This window comes from Geotrypetes seraphini, chromosome 5, assembly GCF_902459505.1.
Source record: "Geotrypetes seraphini chromosome 5, aGeoSer1.1, whole genome shotgun sequence".
Classification (NCBI taxonomy): Eukaryota; Metazoa; Chordata; class Amphibia; order Gymnophiona; family Dermophiidae; genus Geotrypetes; species Geotrypetes seraphini.
The window spans coordinates 206719390-206739537 of record NC_047088.1 but is presented as its reverse complement, the minus strand read 5'-3'; the positions used below and the strand labels follow the sequence as shown (position 1 = coordinate 206739537).

Sequence of the window (20148 nt, the reverse complement as noted above, 5' to 3'; positions counted from 1 at the left end):
TTGATCTTCATTGCATCTTTTGGGTTGTGGTGGGTGGGAAGGAATTGGGGTGGAGGGAGGTGATCCGCATAAAAAAAATTGTTAGGGAGCAGATTATTTTCTTCAGTGCTATCATTGTATTAGTTTATCACTTTTTGTATATGCTTCCCTTCTGATTTAATAAAAATTTAAACACATCATGGAAAGATTGATTTCACTTTAACTTAAAGTATTTCAGAACTTCCATTTCTTGATATTCTTGTGCAAAGAGAGAATAATGTCTTTTCCACTATGGTCTTTAGAAAATCTACAGATAGCAATTCTCTACTACATTTTTCTAGTTTTCACCCTGAATCTTTAAAGAGAAGTCTTCCTTTCTCTCAATTTTTGCAACTGTGAAGAATATGTTCTTCAGATGAAACCTTTAAGAAACAAACAAAAGATCTAATGTAGTGCTTTTCGGATAGGGGATATCCTGAGAACATAGTAATAAATAAATAAAATAAAATACAGTGGTACCTTGGATTACGAGCATAATCTGTTCCAGGAACATGCTCGTAATCCAAAATGCTCGTTTATCAAAGCGAGTTTCCCCATAGGAAATAATGGAAACTCACTGAACTTCAGTACTATTTATCACATCTTTGCTGTGTATAAATAAATGAGTCCTATGATGCAGCTACAGTTAATAGAAGTATACCACTGAAAATTAAGAACATTTGATTGGTTAATGTGCTTACCAGTCTGAACGATCGGAGAACTGATAACCCTTCCACATTTGAAAGACCAAGTTCCATCAAACTAAGGCTAACGATAATACCATCAAAAATATTCCAGCCTTCCTGGAAATAGTAGTATGGATCCAGGGCAATCAGCTTCAAAATCATTTCTGCTGTAAAGATCCCAGTAAAAACCTAAAAATACATTTTAAATTATTTTTAGAACAGCATCATTACGTCTGTCACCACACTGACTGTATACAAAACGACTGAGTGCTATTGAGGAAAGAACATCTTTTTTTTTAGGCTATCCTCCCCAAAGAAGCTCAGAATGGGTTACAAATCAGGTACTTAAACATTTTCCCTATTTGTTCCAGCAGGCTCACAATCCTGCATTATGACTGGATTACTACCCAACATGTAACCTCAACTCCTACAAGCTGACAAGACAAATAAGAACTTATTGCAGATTTCACTAGCTCTCTCGCTTAATCTGTATAGAGGGCTAAACCCCATGCACTCTGCAAACAAAACCTTTTTCTACTAGCTTCAAGAATCACCATCAAATTTCCCTCTGCAAGCAAAAAGCAACAATGCTGTAGAACCATCTACAGAAATTCCAGAGAAAATCAGCACAGGGCAGTAGGAGAGAGAAGAAACAAGATATCTGGACTGAGAAACTGGCCACACATCAATCAACAAGTTTGCATTAAAAAATGTTTAAGCAAATATACTCAGAAAATTAAGGAAGGACTAGAAATCTTCCTTTTTGTGCAGAATAAGTTTATTTACAGATACATTCAGGCTAGGCACTCTACAGCACTCAGCTTTGGCATCTTATGCAAAAAGAACTTACATCAAGATACGTATTAACTGAAGCCCTGAATTATACTAAATTATACTGGAACCTGCTTCTTCATTGATTTACCACTGAATAATCTCTCTTCAATGGCATCAATAATATCTAGATCATGCCTCTATGATCACATACCCCTCTTCTCAAATCATTACATTGGCTCCAACATCTCATTTCACATTAAATTGTTTTAGTTGCCTAAAAATGTATTCATTCCAAAAATATTCACTGCCATTCCTCTCAAAGAAATCATCTTCAACATCATTGATCAGGCAAACTACTCTTTGCTATTCCCTTCTGCCCCAGTACCAAATCTTTAACATACCACTTTACACCTTGCTAAACTGGATGCCTAGAATATTTATTTTAAAAATGTATATACCGCCTAATGTCTAGGTAGTTTACAAAACAACGTACAAAATAAACAACAATACAACATATACTCATAGACTCTCCTACATCCTCCACTATGAACTCCTCATTTCGTTCACATAAATGCATTGTCCTATAACTAAATCTTCATGAGTTTTTAAAAGTATCACAGAAATACTTACTGTATTTTTGTTCACATAAATACATTGACAAATAACTGTCTTCAAAAGTTTCTTAAAAGTATCCCTAAGTTTACATAATCGTAACTGACCTGTCAATGAGTTCCAAAATTTCACCCCTACTATTGAAAACATAGAATTCCCTAAACTCAGGCTGTCTCTGCTCTGGCTCCTCTGCCTTTGCCAATGCCTATCTCTGATGAACAGTACTGAGCCAGCTCAGGCAACAAGGGCACTTGTGCCAGTTCAGTCTTAGCCCATGCTCTCCATACTCCATTACTAATCAGATTCAAATCAAACTTGAAACTTCATCCTCTGAGGTAACTTTTAGCATTTAAACCTTAAATCATTTTGTTCATGCAAAACACATCATCTAATCTAGGCTCTAGATTGGGGTATCCAGTCTCAACCGGGGTTGATATTTTATGGCTTTCTGTATTAATTAAGAGGCCAAGGATAGTAGAATACTCTGATGTTATCATTTTTAAAACACATTTTTTTTCTTATTTTACTTTGGAGGTAATAAAGCAATGAGATGCACATAAAAGCTAAAATTGTGTGCTAAAGCTGATGTAAAGCAAAACTGCATTAGAAAAACACTGTATAAGCTCGAATATAAGTCGATCTGAATATAAACCGAGACCTGCATTCCCCCCCATAAAAGGAGGAAAAATGGTTGACTCGAATACAAGAATGGCGGCTTAATATTCAAGTGCCATGCTCTGCAAGGATCTGCACCCAGTGCCCCCTCCCTCCCTCCACTGTCAGGCTCTGCACCCAGCCCCCTCCTTGCCAGGCACTCCACCCAGCTCCCTTCCCTCCCTGCCAGACTCTGCACTGTCTCCATGTCCTGTCCACTGTACCTCCTCTCTGCTGCGTACCTGAAATCCCTGGTGGTCCAGAGGTGTAGCGGGCAGGAGAAAGCTTTCTGTGCTCCTGCCCCACTGCTAAGCTAGTCACTGCCATGAGTGCTGGCTTTAGCTGTACTAAGCAGGAGCGTGCTTTGGCACTGCTGCTCAGCGCTGAACAGCATCCTGAATTTGCGGCAGCCATTCAGGAAGTCACTCAGCGCCGAACAGAAGCACCAAAGCACGCTCCTGCTCAGCAACCGGTTTAGCAGCGGGGCAGGAGTGCAGAAAGCTTGCTCCTGCTCGCTACACTTCTGGACTACCAGGGATTCCAGTTACGTGGCACAGATGAAGTACAATGGACAGGGCAGGGAGGGGGGACAGGGTGCAGAGCCTAGTGGAGGCCTGCAACAACTCTGGGATAGGGGTGAGTGGGTGCTGGGTGCTGGCCCAAATATAAACCGAGACCCCATGCTGGGTTTGAAACTTGTAATTATGTGTGTATTATTTATTTAATTTATTTTCTATCCTGTTGTCCCCAAAGAGCTCAGAACGGGTTACAGGTTAAATATACATATTACATAGTTAAGAGGTTATAATTTGACATAATTTCAGAACAAGTTTACAATACAAGGTTGTATCCTAACTTGTTACAAACGAGAAGTCCAATACCAACAAATATAGAGGTTCCAGGTTACAATTTGCAATAGTTATCCTTAATAGTGCATGTTTTTTCAATACAATTTTTTAAATCCTAACTAGATACACACTAGAGATCTAATACCAAAATACGTGGAGGAGCATAATCAAAAATGTGCTTAAGTCTGAGGTTGGACATTTTGTGCAAAACGTCCACAAACCCAGCAGGAAAAATGTCCAAAGCTGCCAAACATCTAATCTTTTATTTTTGAAAATGAGCAAAGCGTAAGTTTTGGTTCTTAGGATGCCTACCTTTTTTGCCCATTTTCAAAAATAAAAACGTCAATATGAAAAATGTACAAAAACAAGTTTTGTAGACGTACCCACCAACTACCTTGTCTGATTGTGGCAGAAGGAAGCTCCCATCAGCTGAGCCGATTTAAGGGGATTCCTGGCAGCTCAGCTGATGGGGATTCCTCCTGCCAGGATCAGCTGAGCCAAGGAGCCCTACATCCCTCCCTCTGATATTTCCCGCACATCCCCAACATCCTCTGACATTCCATACCTCCCCGACATCTCTATCCCCTCCACATCCCCCCATCATTCTTGGGCCCCCCATACCTTTGGAAGAGCAAACAGCAGGAGGGAAGTTCACTCTCCTGCCTACAGGGCCGCATACTGCAATGACCGGGTTTATCCCTCCCAATGCATCTTGGGATGCAGTAGGAGGGGCCAAAGGCCCTGATTGGCCTAGAACCGTGAGAAAGAGTCACAAAAAATTAATACTTAGGCTAGAATAAAATAGAAACTGCTCACAAAAAAAAGAAAAATATGTGAAAATTAAATAAAAAATCCTGCTTGGGAGGGCACTATCACTTTAGCAAAAAAAATAAATAAATAAATATTTTGCTGAGGTAAGAGAACACCAAGACACATCTCTCTGCTCCGTAGAAAAACGAAGACTGAGGGACTGTTCTTGTGTGTCGGGCAAAAAAATATACGCAGTGCAGCAATGAAACAAAACTTCTACAAACTTCTAGATAGCAAGTGTCCGTGCTGGGCTCTTGTTAGACGATGTCACCCAACTGTGAGAATACGAAGGCCTGCTTGTCCTCAGAGAAAGGAAACAAAACCAAGAAGGGCAGCAATAAAGTTAAATAATAGTAGATATAACAATGATAGGAGCAAATGACTTCCTGCTGAAGCGGTGTCATGTTTAGTGTTTTCCATGTTTAGTGTTTTCCAGTTTTCCAAGTTGCCTTTCTATGACAGGCTATGGGTAGTAACAGTAGCATCACTTTAATCAGTGACACTGCAATAACCATAATCTTAAACCCAAGATATAATAAAAGAAATTAGGATATTTGTTCAACCTTGACTTTTATTTGTCATACAACCTAGAGATAAAACTTACTTGATTTCCTACTAAAAGCACGTTGGAGAATGCTGAAGTTATTGGGTAATGTTCCATGGCCATAAATAAAGTATTCAGCACAATGCAGATGGTAATAGCGAGGTCCACAAATGGGTCCATTACAAACAGCCTAACAACATGCTTTAATTTTAACCATGATTCACAACAATCCCAGATCAAGAATGTGTTGGCAAATTTATACCAGCAAGGTGGGCACTTTTCTCTCGATTCTTCAAGCTCTGGAATAAAATACAAAAGTATAAAATATGTAATACAAATAAGTAAAGGCAGTCATGCAAACGTTCTAATTAAACATGTTCATATGCATGTAAAGGGTGTCTGGAATGTGTGCTAGAAACAGATCTATAGTGCCTCTACTAGAAGTACAGTATTTCCTGTTGAACTTTTTTTTTTTTTAGTTCAATCTGTTTATTAAGTATTTCAAATAGACAAAGAACAGTAAACAGAACTATCAGGAGATATCAAAACCACAATCAAATTAACAGTTAGACATGTCATGAAAGTAAAGAATATTATGGTGACAATGATAAACTACAGTTTTCTGCAGTTATAAAATCGTCAATAGGTGTCCATAGTTGATTCTGTGGGTGATGTGGTAGAGGATAAAGTTTCTCAATAACATATTGTTCGAAGCGTTTGAATAGGCAAACTGAGTTCCACCAGAAGGGATAGTTGAGCCTAGAAGCTGATTTCCAATGTTGTAACACCTGCTGAAGGCCAAGATTTCACTGTTTCAGAACAAAGATCTCCCCCCTCCCCTGCCTGCCTGACAGTAGGAGAGAAGACCTTTCAGTGAGAAACTCTGGTCCTATTAATTTGATGTATTTAGGGAGGATGATGGTCTCTGGCTACCCAAGCCACTGAACCTGAAGACAGTAGGAGGAAATGCATTTAAGAGAACCCACCAAACTGCTGCAACTGCACAAATGGAAGGTGAACATGGAACCAGCTCTACATTCCTATCTACACTGAAATAGGGGGAAAAAGAGTAACAAGATCAAGCAAGTAATAATAACCAGGGAACAAAGGTAAGGTCTAAGAAAAGTACCAAGACAGATGACCACTGTAGCAGCGGGCATGGATTTTAAACCGACAGGCTCAGGGGAGTCATTGTATCATTCCTTCCATCAAAATCTCCCCCCCAAAAAAACCACCACACTAATCGTGTACCGATGGTTGCTAAACCAGTATGACTTCTTTTTGTTACTTTTGAGAGATGTGCTGCCAGAAAATGTTGATGTGAGAAAGTTAATGAAAAATATATTGCTCATATGATTAATGCTGAACTAAGTGTGAATACCCTTGGTTTCATGTAAACTGCTGCTATCAGGGAGATGTCTGGGAAAAATCTTTCAGAGTGGCATATAAGAAGTCCTACACAAAGTTTGGCCAGCAGGTGGAGCCCTGTGACAACACATACAATCAGGACGGGTTTCTGCCTGCAACAGCTGATGCTGAAATTCTGGTAGAGGTGTCAAAGACATCATAAAGCGGTCAGATTAGATGGGCTGAAACTTCATCTGCCTCACACAGAATAGCAATGAATTTTTCCTGAATAAAAATACAGAGGTTAGATTTCATTCCTCCCCTCCTTTTACAGTATATCTTAAGTACTCACACTGCTTCTGACTTCTCTTACCCTCCCTTTCCCATACACACTAATGGAATGCATTTGTAACTGGAATGGAATGATTCGTTGTGGCACATTTCAACATGAACGCAATGAAATGGCTTGATGAATTGTCCTCTCCTCAGTGAACTGCGATCAATTGTACTTGCCTCTCCTCTCCCGCCCGCCAGTGCTTCTCTTCTGTCCCTCCCGCTGATGTCTCTCTGCTTCGCTGCCTCCCTAATCCCCCTCACCAGTGCCTCTCCTCCTCTCTGCCCCCCCCCCCCCGCACATCTGCAACCTTTCGCTCAGCCGGCCTTGGCTCCCTTCTGACATCACTTCCTACTTGCGGGACCAGAACGTGATGTCAGAGGTGAAATGAGGCAAGCAGGAGATGGAAGATGATGCTCATGCTGGTGAACTTTTCAAGAGGTATGGGGGAGGCAGAGATGGCTGTGGCATGTCAATACTCCAGTTCTAAGATGTCCTTGCAATAGCAATGGGAAAAACTCAAGGAACATTTTTTTTCCAATAAGGGCAATGATATGGATGAAGAAGACTTGTCAGCCATTCAAGTGTCCAGTGAAGTGATATTGTGCTAAGACAGAGAGGAAAGAATAAAGAGTCCTGCATTTTAAATGAGGAAGAAGAGAGGATGTTTGTTTTCTAGTTCTATGCTGGACATCTCTATGCATAAGACAATTTGAGAATAAACTGGAAATGTTGCCTTGAGCAGAATGATCTGTGCCAGAAGGAACCAAAGCTCTGTCTGCACTGGAACTGTGATGAGTCTTCATAGAGGCAGGTGATGATTCAAAATTAGCACTGAACTTTTTCTACTTTCGGGTAGCACCATGATTGTTGTCATCTGAACTGAGCTGATGGTGCTTTCCTACTTTATTTGAACCATGCAGATTAGGAAAATTCTCCTGTTCAGATATGTCTCAGCTAAAACTGGTGCCCTTCTGAAGTGACTACATGTGGGAATGAAGGCAATATCAGTAGCAGACACATTGTATTGCTCAGAGTAAAGCATTCTCTGCACAGAAAATATTTTGTTCTTTGTTTTCAAGAGCGATCCCTCTACCTCGCCATAATTAAAGAGGCAATTAATTCTATTGGGCTGCATGGGACATTCATTCACATTCCATAACAGTACTCTTAGTGATAGTCTACATCCAAAGGTATGAAATAAGCAGTGGTATGCGATAAAGGCTTTCAGGGGATTCACTGAATCCCCAGCTCTACAGCCCTACTTTTTTTATTTTTTTGTTTGATGCAATTTGATTTGTTGAATAGGGAGCCTGCTCAACCAGTCAAACTGTATCAAACAAAAAGTAAACAAACAAACAAAAAAGCAGGGTTCTTAGGCTGGGGATTCTCTGAACCCCCCTGAAGGCCCTGACAGTACTGATCTAAATTTGAATGGCTGAGTAGCAGCTGCCTGTTGCCTGCTCAACCAATAAAATTCAGAGCAGTGCCCTCAGGGCCTTTAGGAGGTAGGGCAAATCACCTGAAGACCCTGACTGCACGCCACAGGATATAAGGCTGATAAGTGTCATAATTAGCTATCTTTCTTCAACAACCCCCCTGCAATTCCCTTCACGAGCACTATGTTCCGACTCCCCCTTTTGTCCTGCGTGTCTGTCATAATTAGACTGTAAGCTCTTTTGAGCAGGGACTGTCTCTTGCATGTCCAATGTACAGGACTGTGTGCACTGGTAATGCTATACAAATAATAAAACTGAAAAAAATAAAGAGACTGTGGTGCAAGGGAAGAGACATACGAGGGATCTTCAAAATGTTTCCGCACTTTTATTTTTTTTGAAAACTAACTACTTATTAAATATCTCAAAAGCAAATTACATGACTTTTCCACATAATCACCCTGTTTTACGATACATTTTTCCCAGCATCCTACTAACTTCTTAATGCCATCAGAAAAGAATGTTTAAGATTGAGCATGAAAATAAGAAAGTGCGGAAATATTTTGCAGAAGAACCCTCATACATGCTTAGACCTTTACATTAGTTCTGAGCTCAGGAAAAGAAAGCTGTTCCATCCTAGTGTCATCTGATGACATTTTTATTTATTTAAAATCACTCCTATGTCACTTCAGCAAGGCCAGTCTAACTAAGCAGTTAAATCACTCCTTTTGTGCCTGATTCAATCTTGCTTGTTGACAAACAGCTTAAAAATTCTTCAGTCTTAACACCATACCTTCCATTGTGTTTGTTAGCCTGCTAGCTATACTCAGGGCTCTTTGCCTTTGAGTAGGATCTTCCAAAAAATCCATTGAAACCTGATAGAAACTAGACTTTCTCTTTCTCGTCTCTATTTCTGTTGTGATACCCTGCAAGACAAACATTGATGAATTAAAATGACATATAAATCAGAGATCACATCTGTGCAAGTATCATAATCTGGCTGATATTCAAAACTGTTTAACTGGTCAGGAATGGCTCCTGGCTAGTTAAGTAGCATTGTAGTGCCTAACTTCATATATTCAGTGGGAGATAACTAGCTATCTCCACTGAATATTTGCAGTTAGCGGCTATCTGCTAACCAGATATATTGCATGACTTAAGCAATTAAGTGAGGATTTCAATGTCAAAGGCTAGGTTTAGCAGTTAAAATAGGCCGCATAAATAGCAGGCCTATCTTTATTTATTTATTTTTTTATTTATTAAATGCAAGAAAACAGGCAGCCAAACCAGGCAAAAGTACACCATGCCAACCTAACTATACTGTATACATAGCAAGACATTTTCATTTTCTCCCCCCTCCCCCCAGAAATTAAAAAAAATGTATAAAGTGTCTGTTGAGTACTACAAACCAAGAGATTACAGATTTAACAGGTGCCTACAAGCCATGGTAGACAAAAAGAAGGAAGACTCAGACACTGTTCAATAGTAACCCTTAATGGTCAAGTTTAAGAATCTTTAGAACTGTGGTTTGAGACAAATTGTGGCATGTAGTCCCAGGTCAAAGATTTTTATAGCAATAGTCAAGATAAACAGGACCAGAAATGAAATGTGTGTACACATATGCAACCCCAGGGAAAAGGAATGGAAGAGGAGGAAATTCCTTCAACTTCCCTTCATCTTGTCATTGTCTTATAAGGTAAGTTTAACAGCACCACTGCAGCATCTCCACAAACAAAATTTATAGTAGATCTCACCGGCCCTTTTGTACTGAATGACTCAACATCCAGCCCTGGCCTTTCAAGGGCTTCCTATCACCTGAATCTAAGGCTGAACTATACTGTATGTCATGATATATCATAACAAGACTTCTGAATTCATTCTCTTAATGGTTTGGTACAAACTGTAAACCTCCTAGAAAGAAAGCCATGGGTTAGAAACATGATTATTGTTAAATTAAGCTTGTCAATTCTAGTCCTTATCATGCGTGTTTTGTGTAGCATTACTAAATTTTATCCCATATAATAAAAGCAATAACACACAATAGGGTTTGAATTAAGATTAGTTGTGTGAATTGTAATGCCAAAGACCAAGTGCCCACATTACTATTTGCTACTCTGGCACAATCACCAGGGAAATCTATGCAAAAGAAAGAGCTGGCTGCCACAGAGCCTCTCAGTTAGCAGTGCATAATATGGCACTATCTCATATTTGCTACGCTTCCAGCCCCAGCCATTTTTGTCCAGCTAACTGTGTCCACACAAAAACAATTGTTACCCAAAGACAGGATATTTCTAAATGACCAAATTAATGCAGAAGAAAGCAGATTTTACTTGCCTAAATCTTTTGAATAAAGCAATCTATGCAACCTCAATAGTTCACACAATACATGTTTACTTTTATAACTTTTTGTAAACCGCATTGAACTTCTGGTTACGCGGTCAATAAGCACAATGTTATGTTATGTTACTTATTTAGATTATTCATAGTTGTCTAATATAAGTACCATAAGTATGCATTCAGGAATTTTTCCCATGTTTGCCGACTCATCCTTAGATTTGTATACCATGTCATCTTCCCATTCAGAAGCTCTATGGAAAAACTAGGAAAAGATAAGACTAACCCCCTCCTTTACTAACGCGTAGCGCCAGCAGCGGCGGTAACTGCTCCGACGCTCATAGGAATTCTATGACCGTCGGAACAGTTACCACCACTGCTGGTGCTAAAACCCACGCTATGCGTTAGTAAATGAGTGATTAAATCTAAATGATGGAAAACATTTTTATTGCATAAAGTCATAGGAACTGAACAGCTACAATACCTCTGGCAGAAACAGTCCAACAGGTGATGCAGGGAGAGATGGACCACCGACTAAGGAAACCACTCCATTGCAGTCCACAGTGCTGTGCATCTTTCCATTCACTGGAAACACTGATAGGATCCTAGATGCTTTACTGGTCTGGCTAATATTACTGTTACGTCGTCCCCCATGTCTACCCGGCACAAGAGAATCTCTTCTGCTCTCATTATCTCCAAATGTGCTGTATTCATCATCTGCAAAATCATTTTCTGACTCTAGATCCTTTGCTCGCCCTCTAAAACTGAAAAGGCTTGTTCTGCTGTTGCGCCTTGGGGAAAACAAGGAACCACGGATACTCAGCAATGACTGCAAAGATAAAAAAGAGATATTGTTAGCTATAAACACAGCAGCATGACCATATTATCGTTAATGTTCTCAGCATGTACCTTTTTCCCTATTAACTATCCTAAAGTAAAAAGGGCTGGTTAGCACTGAATAAAACTCAATTCCAATCCACAATGAGAAATTAGGTCTCCAAGTCCCCTGTATAAAGCTCCTGCTAAAAGCCCAACAGAACTCAAGCCTCTGAGCCCTACTGGTAAAAACCCTGCCTCTCAAAAATAGTTTCGAAGCTGCACCACTCAAACTATTTTTCTTTCCACTAACATGCATAAAGAAGAAAGTACCTTTGAGTGTGTAGTTATAAAATTTCCCTTCATGTGCAAATCTTGTTAAACAGCTGCTTCCCAAGCACAGCAGTAAGAGAATGGGTATAACATGATGCCTGTAGGATTTGCCCCTTCCTTTTCTCAATTCTTCTGACATGTCTGAGCAAGAGTAATGTGTTGCAATTATAGTACCTTCTGAAGCTGTTGTGAAGTTTGGTTTTGCAGATAGTGCTAATAATATCCACTTACAGCTAAGTGAGGGATTTTCTTAAAAGTCTTGGATGCTAAGTGCTAGACATAACTAAAGAACCCTGTAGAGTGTCAGAAAGGGAAAGGCTCGATTATAATTAAACTTAGTACTGCAAGTTAGAAGCCTGGACCCAGTGTTAATAAGTGGATAATGTGGCAGGGAAAACGCTGAGCACAGAGGAATGTATGAGGTAAAGCAGACTTTGAAGAAAGTAGTCCCTGCCCCAGTACAGATACCCAGAGTTAGCAAGCCAGTGCTAAGCCCTAGAGCACACGTGTCAAACACAAGGCCTGTGGGGCAAATTCGGCCCGCCTGGCCTTTTTATGTGGCCCGCGGCAATGCTCTCGAATTTCCCCTTCTCATAGCCCAGCGTGTCTTCCCTCCCGTGCCAGTCTGATGCCGCCGTCATGCTGGAAAGTCTGCTGATCTCGGCAGTGAGCGACGGTGTTGTCCGGAGCTCCCCTTCCTGCTTTCTGTCTGCCATGGTCCACCCAAGCGGAAACAGGAAGGTGCGTTCATTGGAGACAAGACTGTGACAGGCAAAAAGCAGGAGGGGGTGACACGTACAACATTGCTGAATTGCCGAGGCTGGCAGATTTCTCAACTTGGCGGTGACATCAGACCGGCGAGGAAGAGAACACATGCTGGGCTGTGAGGAGAGATGGACCAGCGCTGGAGGGAAAGACATGCTGGGCTGTGAGGAGAAATGGACCGGCACTGGAGGGAAAGACATGCTGGGCGGTGAAGAGAGAGAGAGATGAAGGGAGAGAGGTTGAACCTGTGGTGGTGTGGAGGAAGAGGGAAAAAGATACTTGAAGGGAGAACCATTGGGAAGAGAAAGAGAGAAATGATGGATCTGGGGGGAGGGAGGCAGGCAGACAGGGGGAGAGATGGGATGGGGGCAGTTGGGAAGAGAAAGGGAGATAAGTTGGATCTGGAGATGAAAGGTAGGGAGAAAGAGATGCAGCATCTCTTTTTTTTTTTTCCTTCCATCTCATTGTTCAGCATTAAGGGAGGAGGGAAGAAGAACAACAGAAAAGAGAGAGAGCAAAATGTTGGATCAAGAGGAGAGAGGAGAAATAGAAGGAAATAGGAGGCTGGAAAAGAGTGAGATGGGAAATGGGAGAGCTACAGAATAAGAGAAGATGGAAAATTGATAGGTAGCTGAAAATTTAAAAAGAAGGCTTAGGATGAGAAAGAAGGTGAGATTTGAGTGGACAGAGGCAGAAAAGAAAAGAAAAAAAGAGAAGTTGAAAGGGAAAAATCAATATGTTGGAGACGGGGACTGGAGCAAGAGAGAAGAGGAGAAAAAAAATGCACAGCAGACACTGAAAAGAGAATTAGAAGATAGACAAAATCAGAAAGAGAAATTGGGACCAAAAGCAAAATGACCAGACAACAAAAGGTAGAAAAAATAATTTTATTTTCTATTTTGTGATTACAATATGTCAGATTTGAAATGTGTATCCTGTCAGAGCTGGTGTTAGACAGCAAGCGTGAACTAGAACTTAAAAGAGAGAGGAAAAGTCTTATTTATTTTCTATATAACACATAGTTGGCGTGAGGTTGGAGAGGTTGTATCCCTATACTTCTACTAAGACTAACCCCCTCCGTTGATGGTGCGTAGCATGGGTTATGGTGCCAGCAGTGATTGATCCGATGCTCATAGAAGTCCTATGAACGTCAGAGCAATTGCTGCCACTGCCGGCGCTGGGACCCACGCTGTACGTTAGTAAAGGAGGGGGTAAGTATCTTAATGAAAAAATTGGCCTGTGATTTAGCTTGTGTTTTAGATTTTGGCCCCTTATGTGATTTAAGTTTGACACCCCTGCCCTAGAGCATTTAATACTGGTCAACTTAAGTCAAGGCAGGTACGGAGAAAGAGTTTGCCTCTACACAAGCCTATTCACCCTTTCATAAAGATGTTACCTGTAGGCAAAGGAAGGTCGAGGAAACATATAACTCAGAAAGCTCTCAGAAAAGGAGTAGTGTAGGGAGAATGAAATAATATGCAAGTCAACAAGCAGTTTCTCCCAAATCTACCAGCTCTAGAGAACCACAGACAAACAGGTCAGCAACACCTGGTAGGGCAATGAAACAGCCGAAGTCTCAGGGAGAAGGCAGCTGAACAGATCACTTGGACAGAGGAAAGGTAGGCAAGATGCTTTTCCCTGTTCCCAGAACTAGCCAAATGAGGCGGCTTGGGGAGTCCAGATATGATTTGAATCCTGTAATAAGCTGTTAAGAGGGAGAAGCCTTAGAGGAACAAATGTCCTTCTGTTCAGAGGGAAAAACCAGAGCTGCTGAAGAGGTAGAGACCATGGACTTTGAAAGTGCTTATCCTGAAAGCTTAGAAGCAGATGAAAAAAATGACTAAGCTGGACAAGTTCCTGCTAAACTGGGATGTACGCAGGTGAGGCTGGACTCATTTAGAGCACTGGTCTTTGACCTGGGGGCCGCCGTGTGAGTCTTGAAGGAATTGAAGGTTGAAATCGGAGAGTTATTGCAAAAACTTGCAAACCTGTCAATAAGAACTGGTCAGATACCAGACGACTGGAGGAAAGCGAACGTCACGCCAATTTTCAAAAAAGGATCGAGAGGAGAACCGGGCAACTATAGACCTGTGAGTCTTATGTCTGTCCCCGGCAAGATGATTGAATCACTGATCAAGGATAGCATAGTTCAGCACTTGGACACACACGACTTGATGAAACCCAGTCAACATGGATTCAGGAAAGGGAAATCGTGTTTGACGAATTTACTCCAATTCTTTGAGACCGTAAACAAGCAAATTGATAGTGGAAAGCCGGTGGACATAATATACTTGGACTTCCAGAAAGCATTTGACAAAAGTTCCACACGAAAGACTTCTCAGGAAACTACAAAGCCATGGCATAGAGGGAGATATACAAAGATGGATAGGCAAATGGCTAGATAACAGGAAGCAGAGAGTGGGCATTAATGGGAAGTTCTCCGACTGGGAGAAAGTGACTAGTGGTGTACCCCAGGGCTCGGTACTTGGGCCGATCCTTTTTAATATTTATATCAATGACCTGGAAAACGGAACATCCAGTGAGATCATCAAGTTTGCAGACGACACAAAACTCTGCCGGGCAATCAGATCGCAGGAGGACAGTGAGGAACTCCAGAGCGATTTGTGTCGGTTAGAAAAATGGGCGGAGAAATGGCAGATGAAGTTCAACGTGGAGAAATGCAAGGTAATGCATTTAGGCAGTAAAAATAAGGAATACGAGTACAGAATGTCAGGTGCAACTCTGGGAAAAAGTGAACAAGAAAGGGATCTGGGTGTACTGATAGATAGGACCCTGAAGCCGTCGGCACAATGCGCGGCAGCGGCAAAGAAGGCAAATAGAATGTTGGGCATGATAAAGAAAGGAATCTCGAGTAGATCGGAGAAAGTTATAATGCCGCTTTATAGGGCAATGGTCAGACCACACTTGGAATACTGCGTCCAACATTGGTCTCCCTACCTAAAGAAGGATATAAAACTGCTGGAGAGGGTGCAGAGACGAGCGACTAAACTGGTGAAGGGTATGGAGAAACTGGAATATGAGGATCGACTTAAAACACTGGGATTGTTCTCCCTTGAGAAGAGGAGACTGCGTGGGGATATGATCGAGACCTTCAAAATACTGAAAGGAATCGACAAAATAGAGCAGAGATTATTTACATTGTCCAATTTGACACGGACAAGAGGACATGAAATGAAGCTAAGGGGGGACAAGTTCAGGACTAATATCAGGAAGTTCTGCTTCACAAAGAGAGTGGTTGACATCTGGAATACTATCCCAGGGGAGATTATTGCGGAATCGACAGTCCTAGGCTTCAAAAGCAAACTAGATGCATATCTCCTTGAGAGAGGCATATAAAGATATGGTTGGCTATAAAATAATAGAGATCCCTAATTTCCCACAAGATATGAAAGAGTGCAACGGATATCCGTAACTAACTGGAAGGGCCTCAGTCAACGAGCCTACGCAAGTCATAGACTCTGACCTTACAAGTCTGCGTACATTCCTGGCTCTTTAGCTCTAATCATCGGCAGCCTTCCAGTCCCTAACCTCAACTAAAAAAATTTTTGATTTTATTCCAAATTATTTTCTAAAAAATTTTTTATCTTATAATTTATTCTAAAAATATCAGCTTTCTGAAAATCTCAGTTCTCTAAATCGTGTTGGCTATAAAATAAGCCAGGTGTATACCTGGCAGGGCCTCCGCGTGTGCGGCTCGCCGGACTTGATGGACCGAAGGTCTGATCCGGAGATGGCGCTTCTTATGTTCTTATGAGATAGAGAGATGGGGGGAAGGGGTTTGGAGGGAGGGAGAGAGAAAGAGAGAAAGAAAGAAAGAGAAACACCGGTGGGAGGGGAGCTGGAGAGAAGAAAGAGAGAGAAGAGACTGTGGGAAAGGGGGTTGTGGAAAGTGAGAGAGAAAAGCACCAGTGGGGGGAGGGATAAGCACCCACGGGGGGGCTCTAGGGTAGGTGAGGAAAAGTGAGGCACCAGTAGGAGAGAGAGTTGGAAGGAAAGAGAGAAGCATTAAAAGGGTACAGAAGATGGAAAGGGAGACTAAGAAAATATGTGAAAGGTGGGTCGGAGCAGGGGTGAGACTGGTGAAAAGTCTGTGGGGGGGGAAGGGCAGGGGTGAAACTGGTGAAAGGGGGGGGGGGGCGAGACAAGTGGGAGGCGGGCCAGGGGTGGTGGCATGTGCCCTTTTTTTAATTTCACAAATATGGTAACCCTAATCATGTCTACTAGTTGGAGTTAAAGCCTGTGGTTAAAAGAATCCTTCTTCTCTCTCTGGCCTCTCACCACTTCCCTCTGGCCCTGCCTCATCTATCCTGGCAGCTGCTGCCTGGACTCCTCCCCTCTTGCCTCTCCCTGGTCCAGGGAAAAAGCCTTACTTCTTAAGGTGGCTCTGATATTTTAAGGGATTATCCAGCAGAGAGAATGGTAATATCCTAGAGTCCCTCCTCAGGTACACCGGATGGTGTGAACATGAAGAAAGACCTGGTGAAGCTTGAAGAATGGTCTGAAATTTGGCAGCTAAAATATGATGCTAAGAAATGCAAGGTCATGCATTTGGGCTGCAAAAACCCGAAGGAAAATTAGGGGATGAAGAACTTATGTGCACAACAGAAGAGCAGGACTTGGGTGTGATTGTAACAGAATGAAAAGGTGACAGTGAAAGCTAGAAGGATGCTAGGTTGCATAGGGAGAGGTATGGCCAGTAGGAAAAAGGAGGTATTAATGCCCCTGTATAAGACTTTGGTGAGACCTCATTTAGAATATTGTGTACAATTCTGGAGGCCGCACCTTCAAAAAGATATAAAAAGGATGGAGTCTATCCAGAGGAAGGCTACTAAAATGGTGCATGGTCTTCGTCATAAGGAGTATGGGGACAGACAAAGATCTCAATCTGTATACTTTGGAGGAAAGGCGGGAGAGGGGAGATATGATAGAGACGTTTAAATACTTAAACAATGTAAATGCGCACGAGTCGAGTCTCTTTCATTTGAAAAGAAGCTCTGGAATGAAAGGGCATAGGATGAAGTTAAGAGGTGATAGGCTCTGGAGTAATCTAAGGAAATACTTTTTTACAGAAAGGGTGGTAGATGCGTGGAACAGTCTCCCGTAAGAAGTGGTGGAGACAGAGACTTCCTGAATTCAAGAGGGCCTGGGATAGGTACATGGGATCTCTCAGAGAGAGATAATGGTTATTGCGGATGGGCCATTTGGCCTTTATATGCCATCATGTTTCTATGTTTATGCTGGTACTGATTTTAGTATCACAGATACTTAGATTTATTTATTTAAACATTTATCATCCCATATTATCTGACAATTCTAGACGGGTTACAATCTAAACGTACATAGGGTCACAATAACAAGCAAGTTATGCACAAATATTTAGTGCTAGTAGATATATGGATATGATAACTGCAGCAGCTGGTTTTTAAATCAAATATTGTCCACTGCAACTGGATATTACTCTGAATACTTACCGATACTGAATTTTAAAATAATTTTGACTATTTCTATCTAATGGGATTATAAATTGGGGAAGAAAACTAAGGAAAGTGTAATGAACAAAATTAATTAAAAAATGAAGACATGTCCTTTATTTGTTGGTTAAGATCATTCAAGTACAGAACAGGACTTATGTACCTGATGTGGCGATGAGAATCTTTTCTCATATGTCAATTTCCTTCGCATACTGGTTTCTGATTCAGATTTAGAGAATTTCTTATTATAATCCTCTTCCTGGGTTTTTTTCTTCCATTTGTTTGTTCTCTCTTTAGCACTTTTTGAACTCAGCTTTGATGTTACAGAAGAATCTTCAGACATTCCATCAAAACCAGTCCCACCACTAAATTCCCTTGATTCAGCCATGGTTTCCGCTGCTGTTGCTGCAATCTGTTATCAAAAAGGTATTCAAATATCAGTGTAGGAGAGGTCAAAGTACAACCCACACCAGAAAAATGAAAATACAACCCACACCAGAAAAATGAAAAAAGCACAAAGGACCATCCAGATTTGGGAATGAATGGTCACGAAGTTTATTTAGGCACCCAATATAGGCTGTGTTTTGGCGTAAAGACGCCTGACTCAGGGGTCTACTTACTTCCTGTATATTACTTGTTCTGGCAGCTTCTAACAAAGCTTCTTCTCTGAACAACAAATTCCTGCTCATTTTGCCTTCTACCACTCACAGGGATTTTGCTGTTCAGAGAAGCAACTTTGTTAGAAGCTGCAAGAATATTATATAGGAAGTAAGCAGACCCCTGAGGCAGGCGTCTTTATACTGAAACATGGACTTTGCAGGGTCCCTAAATAAACATCACTTCCATTCCCGAATCTGGATGGTCCTTTGTGCTTTTTTCATTTTCTCAGCAATAAGATATATACCAGGTGTTCTCAATATTTAGCAAACATGGGTTTATTTATTGCTTGTAAAATAAATAGAATACTATATATCAAAATATATAGCTAAAAATAAAATGATACTTTTTTATTAAACAAACTTAATACATTTTTGATTAGCTTTCAGAGGCAACACCTTTTCAGATTGGAAATAAGCAAATGTTGACAAATATAAGAATATAAGTAAAACATAAAAGCATTCCAATGACAGTCTCATAGGAAAAGGGTAGGGGTGGGACAGGTGAGAATCAGGGGGAGCTGGGTGAGTGAAGCAGAGGGAGAGATTGATGAGTGACAAAAGGGTGACAAAGCAGTATTGTTTTATTGTTTATAACATTTACTCATTTCCGATCTGAAGAAGGTGTTGCCTTCGTAAACTAATCCAAAAATGTTTTAAGTTAGTCCAATAAAAAGATATCTTATCTTATTTTCTTTTTTTTTAAATTTCTATTTATTACCTTTAAAAGTGAACTAAAACAGCTACCAAACAATCTTACTGCTTACAAAAAAAGCTTTATTTCAGGTCCTAAATCCAGTTTAGGGTCCAGTTAGTATAAGTCATTGTGTTTACTACTCTACAAGTACAAACTTAACTCAATACCTGCATAAATAATGGAAGGTTATTCTTTCAGAGGAGAAAATTCAGAAAGACAGCTTAATGTATGCAAGCTAAATGCCTTCTAGATTTCAGAGGTGGTTCTTCCAAAAAGCAATTACAAGTTTGCATTGTTATTATCAAATAAACTGATAATTTATAAAAAAATGTCTGAATCATTATTTCAAATGCTGTCAATTTATGCAAGATTCAGGCAGAAAAATAAGTCACATTAAAGAATACCTAAAAAGAAACCTCATATATGACACATTTAAAAATAATTGAGGGGAAGATGCTTAAGTGAAAGGGAAAAGAGGGGAGGGTAGAAATGTTGTACCGGGGATGGGGAAAGACAGAAGGGATATGATGCTGTAAATATGGGTGGGTAGAAGGAGGAAAAGAGAGAAGAGGTAATGCTGGAGCTTAGGGATAAGAGAGAGGATGATGCTAACTGGATGGATTGGAGGGGACAGAAGTGAGAAGGGGCAACAGAGGACAAGTGCAAAAGAAAGGAGAAAAGAAAGATGCTGGGTGAGAGATGGGAGAGAAAGGAAGAAAAGGGAGATGCTAGATTGGGGGAGGAAAGAGGAAAAAAAGGAGAGATGCTGGACCAGGGATAAGGAAAAGGGAGATGCTGGCTGCGGGGGGGGGGGGGGGGGGGGGAGTGTCTAGGATGATACAGCATGGCTATTTCAGCACAGGGCAGTTCAGCATGGCTGTTTAACCACGGCTGTTTCATTGCAGCCGTTGTAATGGCAAACACTTACCTTGCTGAAGCTGCGAGGTTTGAAAGAGAGGGGGGGAATACTTCTCCCCCCTCCCCGCTTCGCC

General features: G+C 41.1%; 1 protein-coding gene across 1 annotated transcript in view; it reads right to left on the bottom strand.

Annotated features, from left to right (window-relative positions):
• LOC117360618 (sodium channel protein type 2 subunit alpha-like) overlaps window positions 1-20148 on the bottom strand; it is a 349967-nt gene that overhangs the window by 204039 nt on the left and 125780 nt on the right. The window contains exons 11-15 of the mRNA XM_033944654.1: window positions 17967-18215; window positions 10882-11226; window positions 8857-8989; window positions 5007-5245; window positions 720-893 (exon numbers count right to left, since the gene is read on the bottom strand). Coding sequence (XP_033800545.1) covers window positions 720-893; window positions 5007-5245; window positions 8857-8989; window positions 10882-11226; window positions 17967-18215 — 1140 coding nt within the window. The remainder of the gene's footprint in view (window positions 1-719; window positions 894-5006; window positions 5246-8856; window positions 8990-10881; window positions 11227-17966; window positions 18216-20148) is intronic.